The 15,967-nt window shown below is 38.4% G+C and overlaps 1 protein-coding gene across 4 annotated transcripts in view; it reads left to right on the top strand.

Moving 5' to 3' along the window:
• The window catches only part of sdk1a (sidekick cell adhesion molecule 1a), a 227,557-nt gene that overhangs the window by 148,827 nt on the left and 62,763 nt on the right, over positions 1-15,967 (top strand). For all 4 annotated transcript variants that reach the window (XM_026929549.3, XM_053228272.1, XM_053228271.1 and 1 more), the window contains 6 exons: positions 4,133-4,244; positions 4,594-4,784; positions 7,494-7,577; positions 11,626-11,820; positions 13,659-13,775; positions 15,517-15,684. In XM_026929549.3, the coding sequence (XP_026785350.3) occupies positions 4,133-4,244; positions 4,594-4,784; positions 7,494-7,577; positions 11,626-11,820; positions 13,659-13,775; positions 15,517-15,684 (867 nt within the window). The remainder of the gene's footprint in view (positions 1-4,132; positions 4,245-4,593; positions 4,785-7,493; positions 7,578-11,625; positions 11,821-13,658; positions 13,776-15,516; positions 15,685-15,967) is intronic.

The raw sequence follows: 15,967 nt of genomic DNA, 5'->3' as shown, positions 1-15,967 counted from the left end.
ATGTCCTCATTTTTAACATTTTCTTTGACATAATTGAGGTATTTAAGCGTGTAACATAGTGTAGTGTTCACGTCTGATAGTGCGGAAGAAGAGCAGAGTGATGTTTGAATAGGTGTAGGCTGGACATGAATTGATATATTGGTAAATTATTTACATAAGAAATGTGTTAGTCATGAAAAATGTATCCTATGAGAGCTCCTGAGTTTGCATAAATTTACGTATAAGGGGACTCATTAATGTAAACCTTGACTGATCAGCATCATACAATTGCCCTGAGTTACTGCTAATTTTATTTATGGAATACGCTGACAAGTTTAAATCACTTATTGATTTAAATTGCACACACAGATCATTTTTTTGTTAAATGTAAAATCCATTCATTTCATCTTAATGAATTAAAAGAAAGAAATTGAAAACAAATCCATAAATTAACACAAATAAATGTGTCTACGCACACTCCGCTTTTCGGAGGCTCTCCTTCACCTTTTAATCGTCGTTTTGTCATTTTCAGCTCTGTGAGCTTTGCCTTTTATGGAGTTTTGTGGGCGTCACTAAATGCAAATCAGCTGTACTGTGAGCGCACTTGGTCATTTATGGCTTATTTTCATTAATCAACATATGTACACGAGTACAAAGGAATATGCTGAAGGTTTTCTAAAGCTTTTGTGGAATTATTAGTTTGGTTATTATAACTATTACTAAAAGGTTGATAGCTGAGACCAATTGTACAACTCTAACAAACATTGCTAGAGCCATGATGTCTACTCAGTCCCTGCTTAATTTCCAAAATCAAGAAATAATTGTTTGTCATAAGGCTCCCAGTGATGGAACCTACCAGAAAACTGTGAATGTCATTTGATGTTGGTCCTGTAACGTGTTTGTAGAAGCAGATAAAGCACGATGCAAGTGCATGAACTCAACGTGGCATTTATTACGGGCAAACCAGAAATCATCTTCACCATCCGTAGCATGGGTCAAAGAAACAGCAGGCAGCACCAGAAAGGCAACATCCATAATCAATAACAGGAAACAGGGACAAGGGTCAAAACCAAAAAACACTAAACTACGGTGCTAGGAAAGCTGGGAAACGGGAGCAAAGGAGCCACAGGAACATAGGAACCACGGGAAACACACATGCATGAAATGTCTCAAGACACAAAAAACACTAAATAGACAAACTAATTAGGAACTAAACAGGTAACAGGTGGGTGCAAATAGGACGACACGCATAATGACATCACAAGGGGCAGAGACAGGACCAGGAAGTGAAAATAAAGATTGTCGCAATAAGAGCACAGGCTAAAGCACCATAGTTACTAAAGCACCATACTCCGAGGGGATTCGTGACAGGTCAGGTACATTCTGTTCCTTATTGCACCACAGGCTGTAAAATATGGTATTTTAAATATAGTTACAGATGAAAAGGTTACCAGCAATGAGCCTCATTTCCTACCTGTTAACACCTTTTTTAATGTGATCAGATTTAACAAAATATGGCCTTAAATGCCTTATGGCTTTAACACAACCTGCAGGTCTGTATCTTATATTTCTGTCTAACGCAATCAATTGCAGTTTGTCTTGTTATCTTTTGTGTGCTTTTTTAAGTTTGGATGCTTTCTGGGTTGAGCACTTAAAGATTAAGATGCTAGTGCCTGGTGTTAATCAATTAAAAGAGGAAAAAGCTTCAGCTCAGTTACAGCCGAGTGCAAGAGTTTGCATCCCCCATGGTTTCTGGGTGATAAAATAAAACATGCCTCTAAATACATACATTTAGCAGTGTTTTATTACAACATGGCCTAAATATTACAGCAATTCAGTCTATGTGAGCGCTTATGTTTATTAGTGAGCTCAAATGCCTGCATCCATTTTGGCCTGGTCTTATTAGATGGATTGAATGTAAATATGCCTCATTAACATGTTTAATTAACATGTTTTAAGTCTTGTTTGTGAGCAGTCAAGAATTGTACAAGCGGACCAGGAATACAGCTTTTAGAAGACTTAAAACAGAAAATAATGGTATTTCATAAATCTGGAGAAGGGTATAAAAGTTTACTGAAGTTTTTATAGACACCATTACCAACAGCAAATACCATAATTCAGAGTTAAGAGAGCAAAATTAGCCGTGCTCTCTGAGTGGAAGGGATGAAAGTAATGTCTCTCCCCTGTCAATCAGAGCAAAACTAGCCAATCACAGGCATCTGTCAGCTCCTGTATGCAGAAGAGGGTAGGTAGCACTTTCCTACACATGTTACGCTGCTCTGTGATGCAGCATGAGCAACAGTTCGAAGAAAATGCATGTCTTAGTTAGTTAGTGGGTTGGAACTGGCAAGACCAAATTGGGGAGAAAAAAGGAGGAAAATCCTACCATCACATGCTCGTTGCTGATTGGCCATGGCATATAACTATCACAAGGAAAAAGAATGACACTTTTTCATTTGGTTATCTAGTTAGATTATTTCTTATGCTATTTTAGAGAGGAGTAATTCCTTCTTCTTTCAACGTTCACATACTCATATTAATGCCAAGTAAAGTTGAGAGCATTTCTAAAATATAAATGTGCTTGATAAAAAGTAATAAAAAAGTAAGTAATGAATAAAAGCATCATTAGATTAAAGTTTAGACACATAATATCCCTTAATGTAAATATCCTCAAGCTCTCTGTTTCTGTTTTTCTCTCAGACTCACTTGTGCTATAACTGATTGGCAGCATGCATATGATATTCTAGGACCTAGCCTTTCCATTTTGAGTTAATGTTGATGTGTTTTTTTTTTTACTTTTGCTGTTGTGTTTTCTGATTTGCATCAAGATTATTGCATTAAGATTTGCTCATTGGGCCACCATACACTGCCAATGAGCAAAGACCAAAAAGACCAAAAAGTTGTCATAATTATTAGAGAGTGAAGCACAGATTGTGCATGTCTAAAATGTTAAAAAAAAAAAAAAGTCAGCTCACTTGGCATATGCTGAGAAACACACCAACAAATCAGTTGGGCTCTGTAACAGAATTGTGTTGTACTGGAGCTCTGCAGAAAGTAGAAGGTAAAATTAACACAGTCCAATATCAACAGATTTTAGAGTAAAGCCTTTTGCCATCAATCAAGAAGTTAAAAATGAAATGTGGGTGTATTCAGGACAACAACCCAAAACATAAGGCAAAATCAACAGAAAAATGGTTTTAAAGGAGTAAAGTGAAAGTTGTGCCTTGACCCCCTGAATCTTCAGACCTTAATATAATAGTAAGCTCTTGGATTGATTTGAAGACAGATGGCTAAGCAATCTGGCAATCTGATATGTTGGGGGAAAATGAGTGAACATTACAACTAAGGCGATCCAAAAACTGTTGAAGTCAGTTGTAAAATCAGAGGGTGGGTATACAATAACTAGACTTGTAACATACACTTTCTGACTGTGTTTCTTGTGATGGTAGAACATCTCATTTTGTCATTTTAAAGTAAGGGTGTGCAAACTTTCACATGCTTCTTTACTTTCATTACACGGTTAGTCAAAGTCAACATCAAAGGCTAGATTCTACTCTATAAGAAACAAGCCCTTATGTCTGTACGATTTCAGTATTTTAGTTGTTCTCCAATTTCCCTGCTGCAAGAATGAATTTGATTTAAAGAGTCAGTCTAATTTGCGCAATTAGAATACAGATTGACTCGGCTTGTATTGAAAATGTAAAAAGCATATTTTCATGAAAGAGTGATTTGGTCTAAAAGTCAAACGAGTAGGTAGAGGGCCCGAGCCTTTTGAACCATGGCGCAGGACCAGTGCCAAGAGACCAATTATTCAAAACATTCTCTCCTGAGCAGGGCGGATATGGAACAGCTCATCAGCTTGGGCTCTGGGGCAGGTTACTGTGACACAGCAGTATAGTCAACATGTGGTGGCTTGGCTTTAAAGAGATTTGTTCCTTTTCTCAGCTCTGCATTGTGGAATTCCTTTTATTACCTAAGATGTGTTAAAGCCGGGTGTGCTGTGTGAAATACTATTTGTAGAGTTATAAAACTTACAGAATTAATACCACTGGGGGTAGAGTCTATTTTAAAAACTAATGGCCTATAAGTGCAGAAAGCTTTCGAGTTGCTTCCTCACCAACCTCTCCTCATCTTTGTCTCTGCCCACTGATAGATTGGGAGGCTCCTGCGGACCCAGTAGCCCCAGTAATAGTGATCCCCCCAAGGAATACAACAGTAGTGGCAGGGGTGAGCGAGGCCACGCTGGAGTGTGTCGCTAATGCACGGTGAGTAAAGCATTAGAGCAACGCTCTGGCCTTCATGTCCATCCTAGCCCATTTGCTTTAGGTGAGCAACACACTCTCAGAACAAGCCATTCCTAGCCCATTAAATCTCATACAGGCAGCTTGAACATGTCTTCGTATTATAACCTCTTAAAAGTATGAACTTTTTCAACTCCAATCTGACAAGCTTACTTTTAAGTAGAATGTATACATCTCAGAAGATTTGAGAGATCTATAGCCTCTTAATGGCCATTTGTTGTTGGTTGGGTTTTTACCACTGCTTCTTTCTGTCTCACTCTCTTACATTACCTCTTACTGTAGTTTCCATTCCTCTCTGTTTTTCTCTCTCTAGGCCTGTGGACAAGCTGAGTTTGGTGTGGAGGAGGAACGGTGTGGAGGTGGCCAGTGGCGTGGGCTCTTTCGGTCGCCGCCTGACCATCGTTAATCCCACCACTGCAGACATGGGACTGTACGTGTGTGAGGCCTCCCTGCTTGACAGCAGCGTCAAGCCAGTCGAGGCCAGAGCTTTCCTCTCTATTATAGGTATAACATCATTTTTTTTTCCACCTGGTCTTGCTAATATGAAATTCTAACCCTAAGCAGAGAAATTCTAACCCTGCTGAGAATTAGCGACTTGCATGTCATTTTTTTATGGCCCATTATCTCCCCAATTTGGTCATTTTGCCAAATCCCACCCACTAGCTAATTTTCCGCTATCACACAACAGCTACCAACCGAGGAGGGTGGGGCAAACAAGTGCTTCTTCTGCATCTTTTCAAACTGCATGGCAGCTTAACACACTCGGAGTAAAGCACTATCTACCTTCTTCCACATACATGAGCTCACAGATGTGCATAATTGGCTAGCGTCACTGTGATTGACAGGGGAAAAAGAGTGATGCTGCCCCTCCCTTTTACAGCCAGTTTTGCTCTCTTGGATGACTATGGCATCGTTAGGATTTGAACTCCTGATCTCTCAACGTGAGGGAGAGCTCTTTTCTGTTGCACCACTTGGGAGCCCTTGCTTGTAATTTCTTTGAGTATTTCCTGACTGTAGTGCTGTTTTACGACTTAAGCGTCCTTTATAATAAAGTATTGCACAAAAGTGCAGAAAAAAAGAATGAATCAGCTCGATGTCAGCGTGTGTATGAATTTAAAGCTGTTAAGAGCTTTTAAACAGGAAATCAACTAGGCCACCTTAAAATTACAGCCTTTTAGATCTATGACAGCCGTTGCTCTATTTGGTGAATTGCTGATACTTTACCTACAGTACTTACTGAACTTCATCTATACAGTTTCATATGAAAGAGTTAGCACACTTCATTATCCTTGTGTGAGCGTACCTGGAAAGAGGTGTGCGTATCGTCAGAAGTTCTATACGTATGCATATAAAGAAGGAGGGTGAGTCATGGAGATTGAGGTGGCACGAGATGATGAATGTGGCCTGTCAGTGTGACATCCCTCATAAGTCTGGTGCTCAGTGGCTGTTTGCATGGTTGTCATGCAAGATGCAAGATCCCTAAATATGCATTTATTCATCTACTTATAGATGTAAAATTCCACTTCAGCACTCTGCCGTCAGAGCAAGTGACATTCACAGCAGGAATGCACTCAGAAAGACTGTCCCCTAAGCTTAACACTTTACAAAAGCAGCAGTCCTCTAGGGCTAGATATCCATTAGGATTCCGAAAGACTCAAAGAACCTGAAAGGAACAAAAAGGGAAGAACATTTGATTTTTATTTCCGCAGAGATTTAGATCTAATTAACATCGGAGTGGCAAAGCTTACAGAATATAGCAGAGCTTAGTAACCATATGTTGGGATACCAGAGACATGGTTTGGAGTAGCAGCTGGAGTGCATTCATTTAAAAGGAAGCTTGCTGTTTAATCATTTCTGTGACTTTCACTCCACAAACTGAACTGCCTCAACATTCGCCTAGGATTTTTTTGTATTTTAAAACCGACTTAAAACACAGCCGAATGCCCAACGGCTTCATACTAACTATATACTGTATGCTTACTACATGGCTATTACATATCATGTTCTATCTTATATATCTATAATATATCTATATATTATAGATATATTACATAGAACATGATATGTAGTAGGTTATATATCTATAACCTACTACAGTGTATTATATTCCTATAGAGGATAAGCTTAAGCTTAAGTTCTTAAGATAAGCTTTTCTTAAGATATGCTCATTGTACGATAGTTGAACTTTACTACCATCCACTATTCATATCCAATATGCATTGCCACTTATATAACTCATATTCATATTCACTCTATACTATACTGTATATTCATTTTATCGCTGTTTACAATGTTCACATTGTTTACACTGTTTGCACTGCATTGCCACTTTAAATCCACTCAAGTCTGCTGCTTATATCTACAATGTTTACACTGCACTGCACTACCACATCAAACTCTTACACTGTGTTCTTTTTTATATACTATATATTATTATATATTTATAATATATTTTTATATATTTATTCTTATTTTATTTCATTTATGAAAGTTAAATTACTTTTAATATACTTTCTAATGCTCTGTGCTGCTGTAATAGGTGAATTTCTCTCTGGGATGAATAAAGTTGTCTATCTATCTATCTATCTATCTATCTATCTATCTAGAGAACCGTAAGTTCCTGTTGGAAAATGTAAACTACATGCATATTACATTTTATTGAACATGATCTGCATCAAATCCACTGGTTGCCACTATAGGTTTTTTGTTTGTTTGTTTTTTAGTTTTAACATCACAAATAATTTTTTGGAGCAAAGTGTCCAAAAGATGATCCCTTTAATAATGACTTGTGGAAGAGCACCTCGAAGTAACAGTATAGTCTTCGGTTCGGAAAGACTGTACAGATGGCTGCTGTGAGGATTTTTCCTTGAAGCCCCATAAATAGGCATTAAAACCTCAAAGACAAAGCACCAGTACATTTAAGATGCATACTTTCTTTGTTTTTTGTATTTAATAAGAAGATGGATACGTAATTTTAATGAATATAAATATACAGATATAGAAATATAGAAATATTAAATATACCAGTAAAATCCATTCTTAAAGCCCTACATTGTCAGAAAGAAAGTGCTCATCAGATGGTCTTTGAATAGTTTACAGCTCTACTTGGAACCTCTACTGAAAGGGAGAACCTCTGTTGTAGGGTTCTACATAGAGCATAGGGTGACAACTGTGTGGTTTTGTTTGTGCTTACTGTTTCTTTGCTTTTGGCAGAGGCTCCCTACTTCACAGCCGAGCCCAGGAGGAAGATGATGGGAGAAGTGGAGAAAAGCATGGATATCCCGTGCCAGGCTCGAGGTCAGCACTGGAAAGTGTACTTTTATATAAATTTTAGTATGGATGTTCACCACTGCTGTAGATGGGATACATTTTCAGCGTGTATTGGGTGATCTTCGCCCACCGAAAGACCCAAAGTTATCACCATAGAGAAACCTCATGCGAAGCATCCGGTGATCTGCAGTGAATTGAGTACCGTACAGCCAATATCTAAAAGTGTGTATTGACGAAGAACTGGAAAATTGTTAGGAGTGATTTATAAAATCGTTACGGCTCAGAGAATGTCATTTTGAGTTGACCGTAAGAGAAATGGTGGCCTTTTGGAGGAGTAGCGAAGTCATGATTAGCTGTGAGAGATGAGTAGTTGAGGGGAAAGGGCCAGTCCGGCTATCATTATGTTGAGAAAATATGGGCAGTGGAAATGGTATTGGCTTTCTGCCAGAATTGTTCTCCATTGCTTTCCCCACCAGTTTTCTAATAGCCTAAAAGTGGAAGGTCAGCCAATAGTCAGGGCCATTCATACAATATTTGTCAGTGTTGCATCCAGTTGTCACACTTCTGCGGTCTCAGAGGTGATTGGGAAAAATTATCCCGTCAACATCAGATGCACTGAGAGAAATAAAGACAGCCAGCTGGGCCACTTCTAATTTAACAGAGTGGGAAGAAGAATCAGATCACTGCTTCACTAGGGTCCTGCTCCTGGAATATTCAAAGCCTGCTGGTGGGCCGGGTTCTGAAGCAACCTTTTTTTCTGATGGTTTTCTTATGAGCAGGAGCAGCAATCTGAGGAAAATCTGTGTGGAAAATTACAAGCATTACTTGCAGTGAAGTGAAGCCTGGTTTCATTCCAAAAGTTAGATTTTTAGAAAAATCGTTTAAATTAGGCAGCTCGTACAAATATTTAATATTTTTACAATGTATTTAGGCAGAGGCATGTGTATGAACACATATAAATATATGGTGAATTCAAATATATTGGGACAGTTCTTGAATTTCAAACTTTTTCAGCTTTTTTGCCGTTAATAAAACAAAATTTCCCAATACATGATACTTTTCTGAAATCATCAAGGTCTTGAGTATCTACATGTCAATAAAAAATGTTTGTATTTTATTCGAAAGAAGCACGGCTTACTCTTTTGTCAAGATTGAATGAAACCCAGTATTAATGACAAATTTGATCATTTCAAACACGTGTTCATTGGCTTACGTCTTTACTTTTATCCTCAGCGACACATTTAAAATGTTATTTTATTTGTAGCACACTTACTTATGGCATCAATCTATCAAATCAGTAACAGAACTTCTAAAATCTTCTCTAAACTGACTCTATATTAAGATGCTGGCTTAAGTAACATTCTATTATTCATTTCTCAAGGCAGTAGAAACAATAACAGGGTTCAAAAGCACTCTTTTCTAGAATATAATATGAACAGAATTTTGACTTTCACTTTTCAGGCAGGAAAAAAAATGCTGATAAGTTAAACTGTTTACCCGATGTCCCAGTATACCTGAATTCACGCTTTTGCATTTTTATATGCAAACAAAAGAATATATCCATCAGAAATAACAGAATTCCACTGGATTATGTATTTGATTTTTGAACAATAAATTTAAACATGAAAATAAATACTGAATAGTAAGTTATCGAAATAAGTTTGGTCACATCAACCCAGTCTGTAAACACATTTCCCAGAATCCTTCGCTACAAGGCATATCACATGACCTGTTACTTCGCTCTCACTCCCTGCACTTTTAATCGCACATGTCTATTTCAAATCACGAGTTCAATACATGGACATGCATTTTTCCAAACTTCTATCAGTTCATAAAATTACAGCATCTTGTATAAAAAATGAAAAAAAAAAAACATTACTTATTGAATAAAATGATCGATTTAGATACAGGATAGTAAACAATGCTGTCAATGTATAAAAAAAGTAGTCAAGTAGATTAAAAAGATTTACATTCAATTCAGTGTTTGCATGTTTAGGTGTTTGCATGTTAAGTTACAGTTGCATGTGAAGATACAGCTCTCTGGCCTACGTAAGTAAAACAATAAATGTTTTAAACGAAGACAGATGTAGTTTTTCGCTGATGAAGTTGGTTTGTAGTGTGTATGGCTTCCATTCTGCCTGGATCTAATCACATTTTTCTTTGCGTTTTGCAAAGAAACTTCTTAAACGAGCCTGTTAGCTTGTAATCATATCTGATTCTCCATAATTCGTACATATACAGTGGGGTCCAAAAGTCTGAGACCACACTGAAAATCTGAAATTTAAATGTTTAAATGTAAGCAAATGTGTGATATTGATCATCTTAACTGCTTTTTAGAAAAGGTCAGATTTTCCTCATGTCTAATCTCTTCTACGGAAGCATGTGTTCAGACGACACTCTGATGGATTTGATTTAAAATGGATCATCAGGTTTTACACAAACTTGTGGAGTCCATGCCACTGAGTGCACACTGTCATTAAAGCAAAAAGTGGACGTATATTATAATACTAAGAAACTCTGAAATTCATGTAAATATTTCAAAGGTTCTACTTTTCACTCAAGTTATTATCAGTAATATAATTTGTAATGAATATTGTTGTATTCAATAAGAAAAGAATGCAAATAGAAGCATTTTCACAAGTGCTCTCAAACTTTTGGACCCCACTGGATGTGGTGACCCATAAACATTCAGTTCCACTAATAAACTCACAAAGTGACAATTTGGCATTTAACACGTTTTGGAAACAAACACTTCATCAGTTAACAATTGGCAGTGTAAAGCTAAATAAGTTACACAGTCCACTGACTTTCTTTTGAAGCACACTGGAGCTGAATTTTCCAGACAGCTCTTCCAGGGTACTTAAAGCATCCCTTGAGAGCGCTCCTCAAGCTGCCAGAATAATTCTTAGAAGTGTCGAAGTTGAAGCAATCTCAGGCTTGTGTCTGATCATTTCATTTCCACTTGATATTCTTTTCTGCATCTTACGTAGCAGAAGTTCCCATTGCAGGATCCTCAAGGACCCTTAACCAGTCCACGTTTTTGTGCCAACTTCCAAAATGCATGAGCCAAGTTATCAGCATTCTGCAGCCATTCATTAGGAGATTACTGGCATGCATGTCCAGTCCACAAGGCCTGAACTGGAAGCTTTTTTATGTGGAATTTCGCTGCACTTCCAGTGGTCGCAAAATAAAATATTTCACTAGACACATACGTAATGTAATCCGCTGACAGGTGGACAGTGTGTGTGTAAATGTGTAAGCATAATTTAATTCATGGCAAAGCTACTTGAAGTCATCAACTAGCAGACTGTGGTCCAAATGCAGACCCAGCAAAGTATATCAGAGGATCAAACCCAAAGGCTCGAAAAATACTATAGCTGAACCAATTAAGGTATGAAAAACGAGCTATACTTTAACAACACCAATTTTTTAAAACATGAACCAGTGCAGCTTCTGTAGCCTGCATGGATTCATGTAAATTATTTACCTGAACGTGCCTCATCAAGAACGGAAAGCGATTTCACAGGCATTTATTGATTTTTTTTTTTTTTAGATTTCATTTACCCACTCTGATAAAAAGTTAACAAGGAAAATGTTTAAAGACGAACAAAGAAGTATGCATTTATTTCAGATTGTTAAGTTCAAAACAAGTGTCTCATCTGTTCAGAGTCAAAAAGGCGGTTTGTCAAAAGTGGTACAGTGAAGCACTGGTGTGAAACAAAACATAATCACTCAAAATTGCTGTCTTATTTATAACTAATCTTTAACGATTAAAAGGTGATTGTTGTCACCAGTCAGTCAGCCTTGCTTATCTGGGTCTTTGTAAGCTAGAATTTTTTTAAGGAACCAAATTTTAGTTAAATTCCCATGATTTAAAGCATTCAAAAGGTGCGAATGTAAGATAAATATAACATAATGTTCTTGTCTTATGTGTATGTGTATGTCAGACCTGCTACTAGAATATCTTTCCCTGAAATCCTTGTTCTACTCTACTCCCCTGCACCCTAGTTACAGTGTATTTTATGAAGCAGTCCGTATTGTTGACCTCTTGTCTGTCTTGGCTTTTAACTCTCAGGTGTGCCCATGCCCAAGCTGGAGTGGTATAAGGATGCAGTGCCGCTCAGCAAGCTGAACAATCCACGCTATAAGGTCATCCCCAGCATGGGACTGCAGATCAGGAGACTGCAGCCTAATGATGCCGGCATCTTCCAGTGCTTCGCCAGGAATGCGGCTGGAGAGATGCAGATCCACACCTACCTAGATGTGACAAGTGAGTCAGAAGCCAAGCGGAGAGAAATTTGTATTCCGGGTTTGCCAAGTGTTAGGAAAGCGCTGTCTGTCTGGCCGTAATTACTGGCTCGTGGAGACAGCGAAAGCATAATAAAAGGCATTATGTGTGACGGACTGAAGAGAACTTACTCCCTATGCTTTACCATCCAGCAGTCACAAATACGTTTCTGCTAATGTAAAACCAAATGCTTCTCACTCGCCAGTTAGGAAATTGAAGCGTTTCCCTGTGGAAAAGACTGTCTGGTGCTGATTACTTCATAATGTTTGCTGTGTCGAAGCTCCTCTTCCCTGTGCCGTGTGAGGCTATAAAGGTGTCTAGGCGAAACACTCCCATCATGCTGATAATTACACTACCGCTGTGTGATCACACTGGCTGGATTGCGATAATGATTTTTAACTTTACATATTGACCTTTAGACGATCCTATTTTCTCTGATTACTGAATTTCCCTGATTATTTTCTCTTGAGTGACATCAGACTAGCGCAAGATCTATTATATAATATATTTATTATTATATACTATTATATTATATTATGCGTCTGAAATGTCCTTGTCTGCGTGCTGGTCCAGTATCAGTTTGGTACTTCAATGAAGTACTTCACATTCAGATTTGAGAAAATAGCCAGGTATCACTTGTAGCAGACCTTTTGAATGAACTTCCAGGAATCTCTTGTCTCAAATCTGAATGAGCTTTATAGCATGTCATTCCATAATGTGAGACAATATGGAAAGAAAAAAAATCCTGAGCAATTTATCTCAAGAGGGCGGAAGATCAGGTATTGACGTCTGGATACTGCTTCTGTCTTGCTGTAGTGAGCGTATATATCTTGACCCTCATATTGACCGGTGGTTCAATAAAAACCATTTAAAGCCTCCTTCTAGGTGTATTGTTCCTGTATAGATCTGATTCATGCCAAAGTGATCAAGGGCAAGAACAGTGAATGAATACCGGCATGCACTGTAAATATTCAGCACACAGTCTAAAGAGAGACTGCAAACTGCTGTTCTAGTGTGCCGGCAAAGCCATTAAGAAAAAGAACATGACCATTCTCTATAACACTGCCTGGAAGGCTTGAAGGAATGTGTAATATTGTACCAGAAATTCAATGACCACATGAGCTGGAAAGAGCTAATACTGAGCTACATAATGCATGTGCACAAAAATACGCCCAGTCTGTATTCAGAAGCGGAGTATGTTTTTAAAATATGTAAATATGACTTCAGGGTCATTTAAAAATGTTCTTTCTTGGGCTTTTACCTCATCAATCTTTATGAAGTTACATATAAAGGGTTGAGAGGAAACTAGCCTTTTAGCCACTGTGCAAATTGAGCTGTAATGGGGTTTATTTTCTCATCTTGGCTCCAAATTGATATGGCAAAAAAAATTCAATTCAAAATCCAAATAATCTTGTTTTCCCTTTAATCAATGACAGGCACCACCAACCCCAGTGGATATACCTATTCATTTACACAGCTCTTCTATCTATGATAAAATAACCTACCGACTCCAAAATGCTTCCATTATGGCCGCCCAATCAGAAGAGCTTAATTGGATTTATACCGCCTGTTTACTGTTTCTGATTTGAAACACAGATTTGCTGAAAGAGTGGAAAAAACACCAGTCAGAACAACAAACAATAGCATTGGGATGAAAGTAGGAATAGAATTGGCCTTTAATTCAATTTCCTGTTGTTAGTCCTCATGTAATGGTTTTTATATTCACGAATGTTTGTTTGTGTACGTGAGCTACATTAAGTAGAGTGGCTTGAGAAGTGTTGCTGTATTCTTGACTACACCTGTGTTTGTGGATTGTGCAGGTATGGCTCCAGCGTTCAGCACTCCACCAGTCAACATCAATGTAACCGACGGCGCTGTGGCCTCCTTCACCTGTCAGGTCTCTGGTGCACCAAAACCAGCTATAACCTGGAGGAAAGGTAATCATTAACATGCCATGTGACCACATGGCTTATACAGCTTACAGTACATTGCAGAAGTATTCACCCTGTTGCTGTGAAACCTCCAAATTAGTTCTGGTGCAACCAGTTGCCATCAGAAGTCACATAATTAGTTGAATGGAGTTCACTTGTATGTCATGTGATCAAAATACAAATACAGCAGTTTGGTAGAGAACAAACGTAAACAGACAGCATCATGAAGACCTTTTTTTTTTGCTTTCAAAAAAGAAGAAAAAAAAGTCAGAGGGCAACGTTTAGCATGATGCTACCACCACCATGCTTTTCTGTGGGGATAGTGTAATCAGGATGGTGCACAGTTTGGGGTTTCCACCAAATGTAGAGCTTTGTGCCAACTTGGTTTTGGTTTAATCAGACCAGAGAACCTTTTTCTTTTTTACATGTTTGCTGAGTCTCCAGCATGTCTTTTGATAAACTCCAGACAGGATGTCATAGGGCTCACTATCAGCTTTGGGGAGTGTCTGGGATAAATGTTTGTCCTGTCAACAGCTATATACATCGTAAAGAGATTAGAGTATTAGCAAGTAGACTAATAAGGCTTGCTCAACCCTAATATTCTAGTCTGTACAGTGCAAAGAGGCTCCACTTTACCCTGGGAATTCTTTTTTCTTTTCAAATTAACAAATAATAGTGGTTATGGAAATCATACCAGTGCGAGAAATTAAGTTTGATCTTGCGTGAGGTAAAAACTATTTTTAGTTATTCAAACTTTATACTTGATACCAAACAACATAAGGATTTGATTTCCCAGTACACTCTGAGTAAAAATGGTTCCTTGTGGGTTCTTTGGATAGTTCAGGGTTCTTAGCTTTCTAAAAGGGATTCTACTTTGAGCACTCTTTGATTGAGAAACACTGTGTACTCTGTGTACAAAACAAAAAAAATCTTTTAAGGCTTCTCACAGAGGGATTTTTTTCAAGAATGTATGATTAATAAAAAGGTGATGCAGTTGTGCATCAAGTAGAATTGCCACCTGACAGCTCCAGGGTCACTGTACATGTTCTCACCATGTCCGTGTGGGTTTCCTCCAGGTCCTCCAGTTTCCTCCCACCTCTCAAAAACATGCCAGTAGGTTGATTGGCTATGTTAAATTGCCCCTGGTTGTGAGTGAGTGTGTGAATGTGGTTGTGCATGGTGCCCTGTAATGGACTGGTGTTCCATCCATGGTGTATTCCCTGAAGATACTGAAGATGCTGAAGATGCTGAATGAACGAATCATACTACAGCTAAATACTGCACAGCTCGTCACCTATTTTATAAAAGTTATTTATCACTTGCAGGGGCTTTTTATTGCTCTTTAGCTGAGAACGACAAATTGACAGACACAATGCTGCGAGTTTTTGTGTTTTGCAGAACGCTTCAGTATTAAAAGTCTTTGTTGCGGCTGATTGGCAATATAACAAAGATCATTTTGTGCAAACGCACACTACAAATCTCTCTTTGTGTCCCAGCACTGTTTCTGGCTTTTATTCATGAAGTCATTTCCATAGCCTTCCCAATTATGTACATGGAGCTCTCCTAATGAGACAGGCTGAACTGAAGAATTTCCCCCTGGGAAAACTTTAAGCGTGTAATAAAACATCAAGGCACAGCTAAACAGCCACTCATGATACTTTGTTAATCCTTTGCGTCAATCGTATGCGTCTCATGGAAATTAGACACTGAACACTGTGCGTGTGTGTGTGTGTGTTTGTATTTACAGATGAGCAGATACTAGCCAGTGGCTCGGTACAGATTCCACGCTTTACGCTACTGGAGTCAGGGGGACTGCAGGTGCAGCCGGTGGCGCTGCAGGACGCGGGGACATACACCTGCTACGCTGCTAACAGTGAGGGGGCGATCAATGCCAGCGCTGAGCTTACTGTGTGGAGTAAGATCTTCATTTCCTCATGCAAACACACACACACACACACACACACGTCCTCAGGACGGAGACCTGCAATGCACTATCACACAAAAATCTGCTACTCTCTGCAGCATATCTGTTACTAAAGAACAAAAGTGTGACTTTAGAAGGAGTAATATCCAGAGGGTTATGAATATTAAGTCTTGAGAGTAATTTGCCTGAGATTACATTTTACAAATGAACTCCTTAAAGTCGTAGCTTACTATCCAGTTATTTATCTTAAATCATATTATTCAGTAGTTTCTAT

Source organism: Pangasianodon hypophthalmus, chromosome 23 (assembly GCF_027358585.1).
Source record: "Pangasianodon hypophthalmus isolate fPanHyp1 chromosome 23, fPanHyp1.pri, whole genome shotgun sequence".
Classification (NCBI taxonomy): Eukaryota; Metazoa; Chordata; class Actinopteri; order Siluriformes; family Pangasiidae; genus Pangasianodon; species Pangasianodon hypophthalmus.
This window is presented reverse-complemented; position numbering and strand designations above follow the sequence as displayed.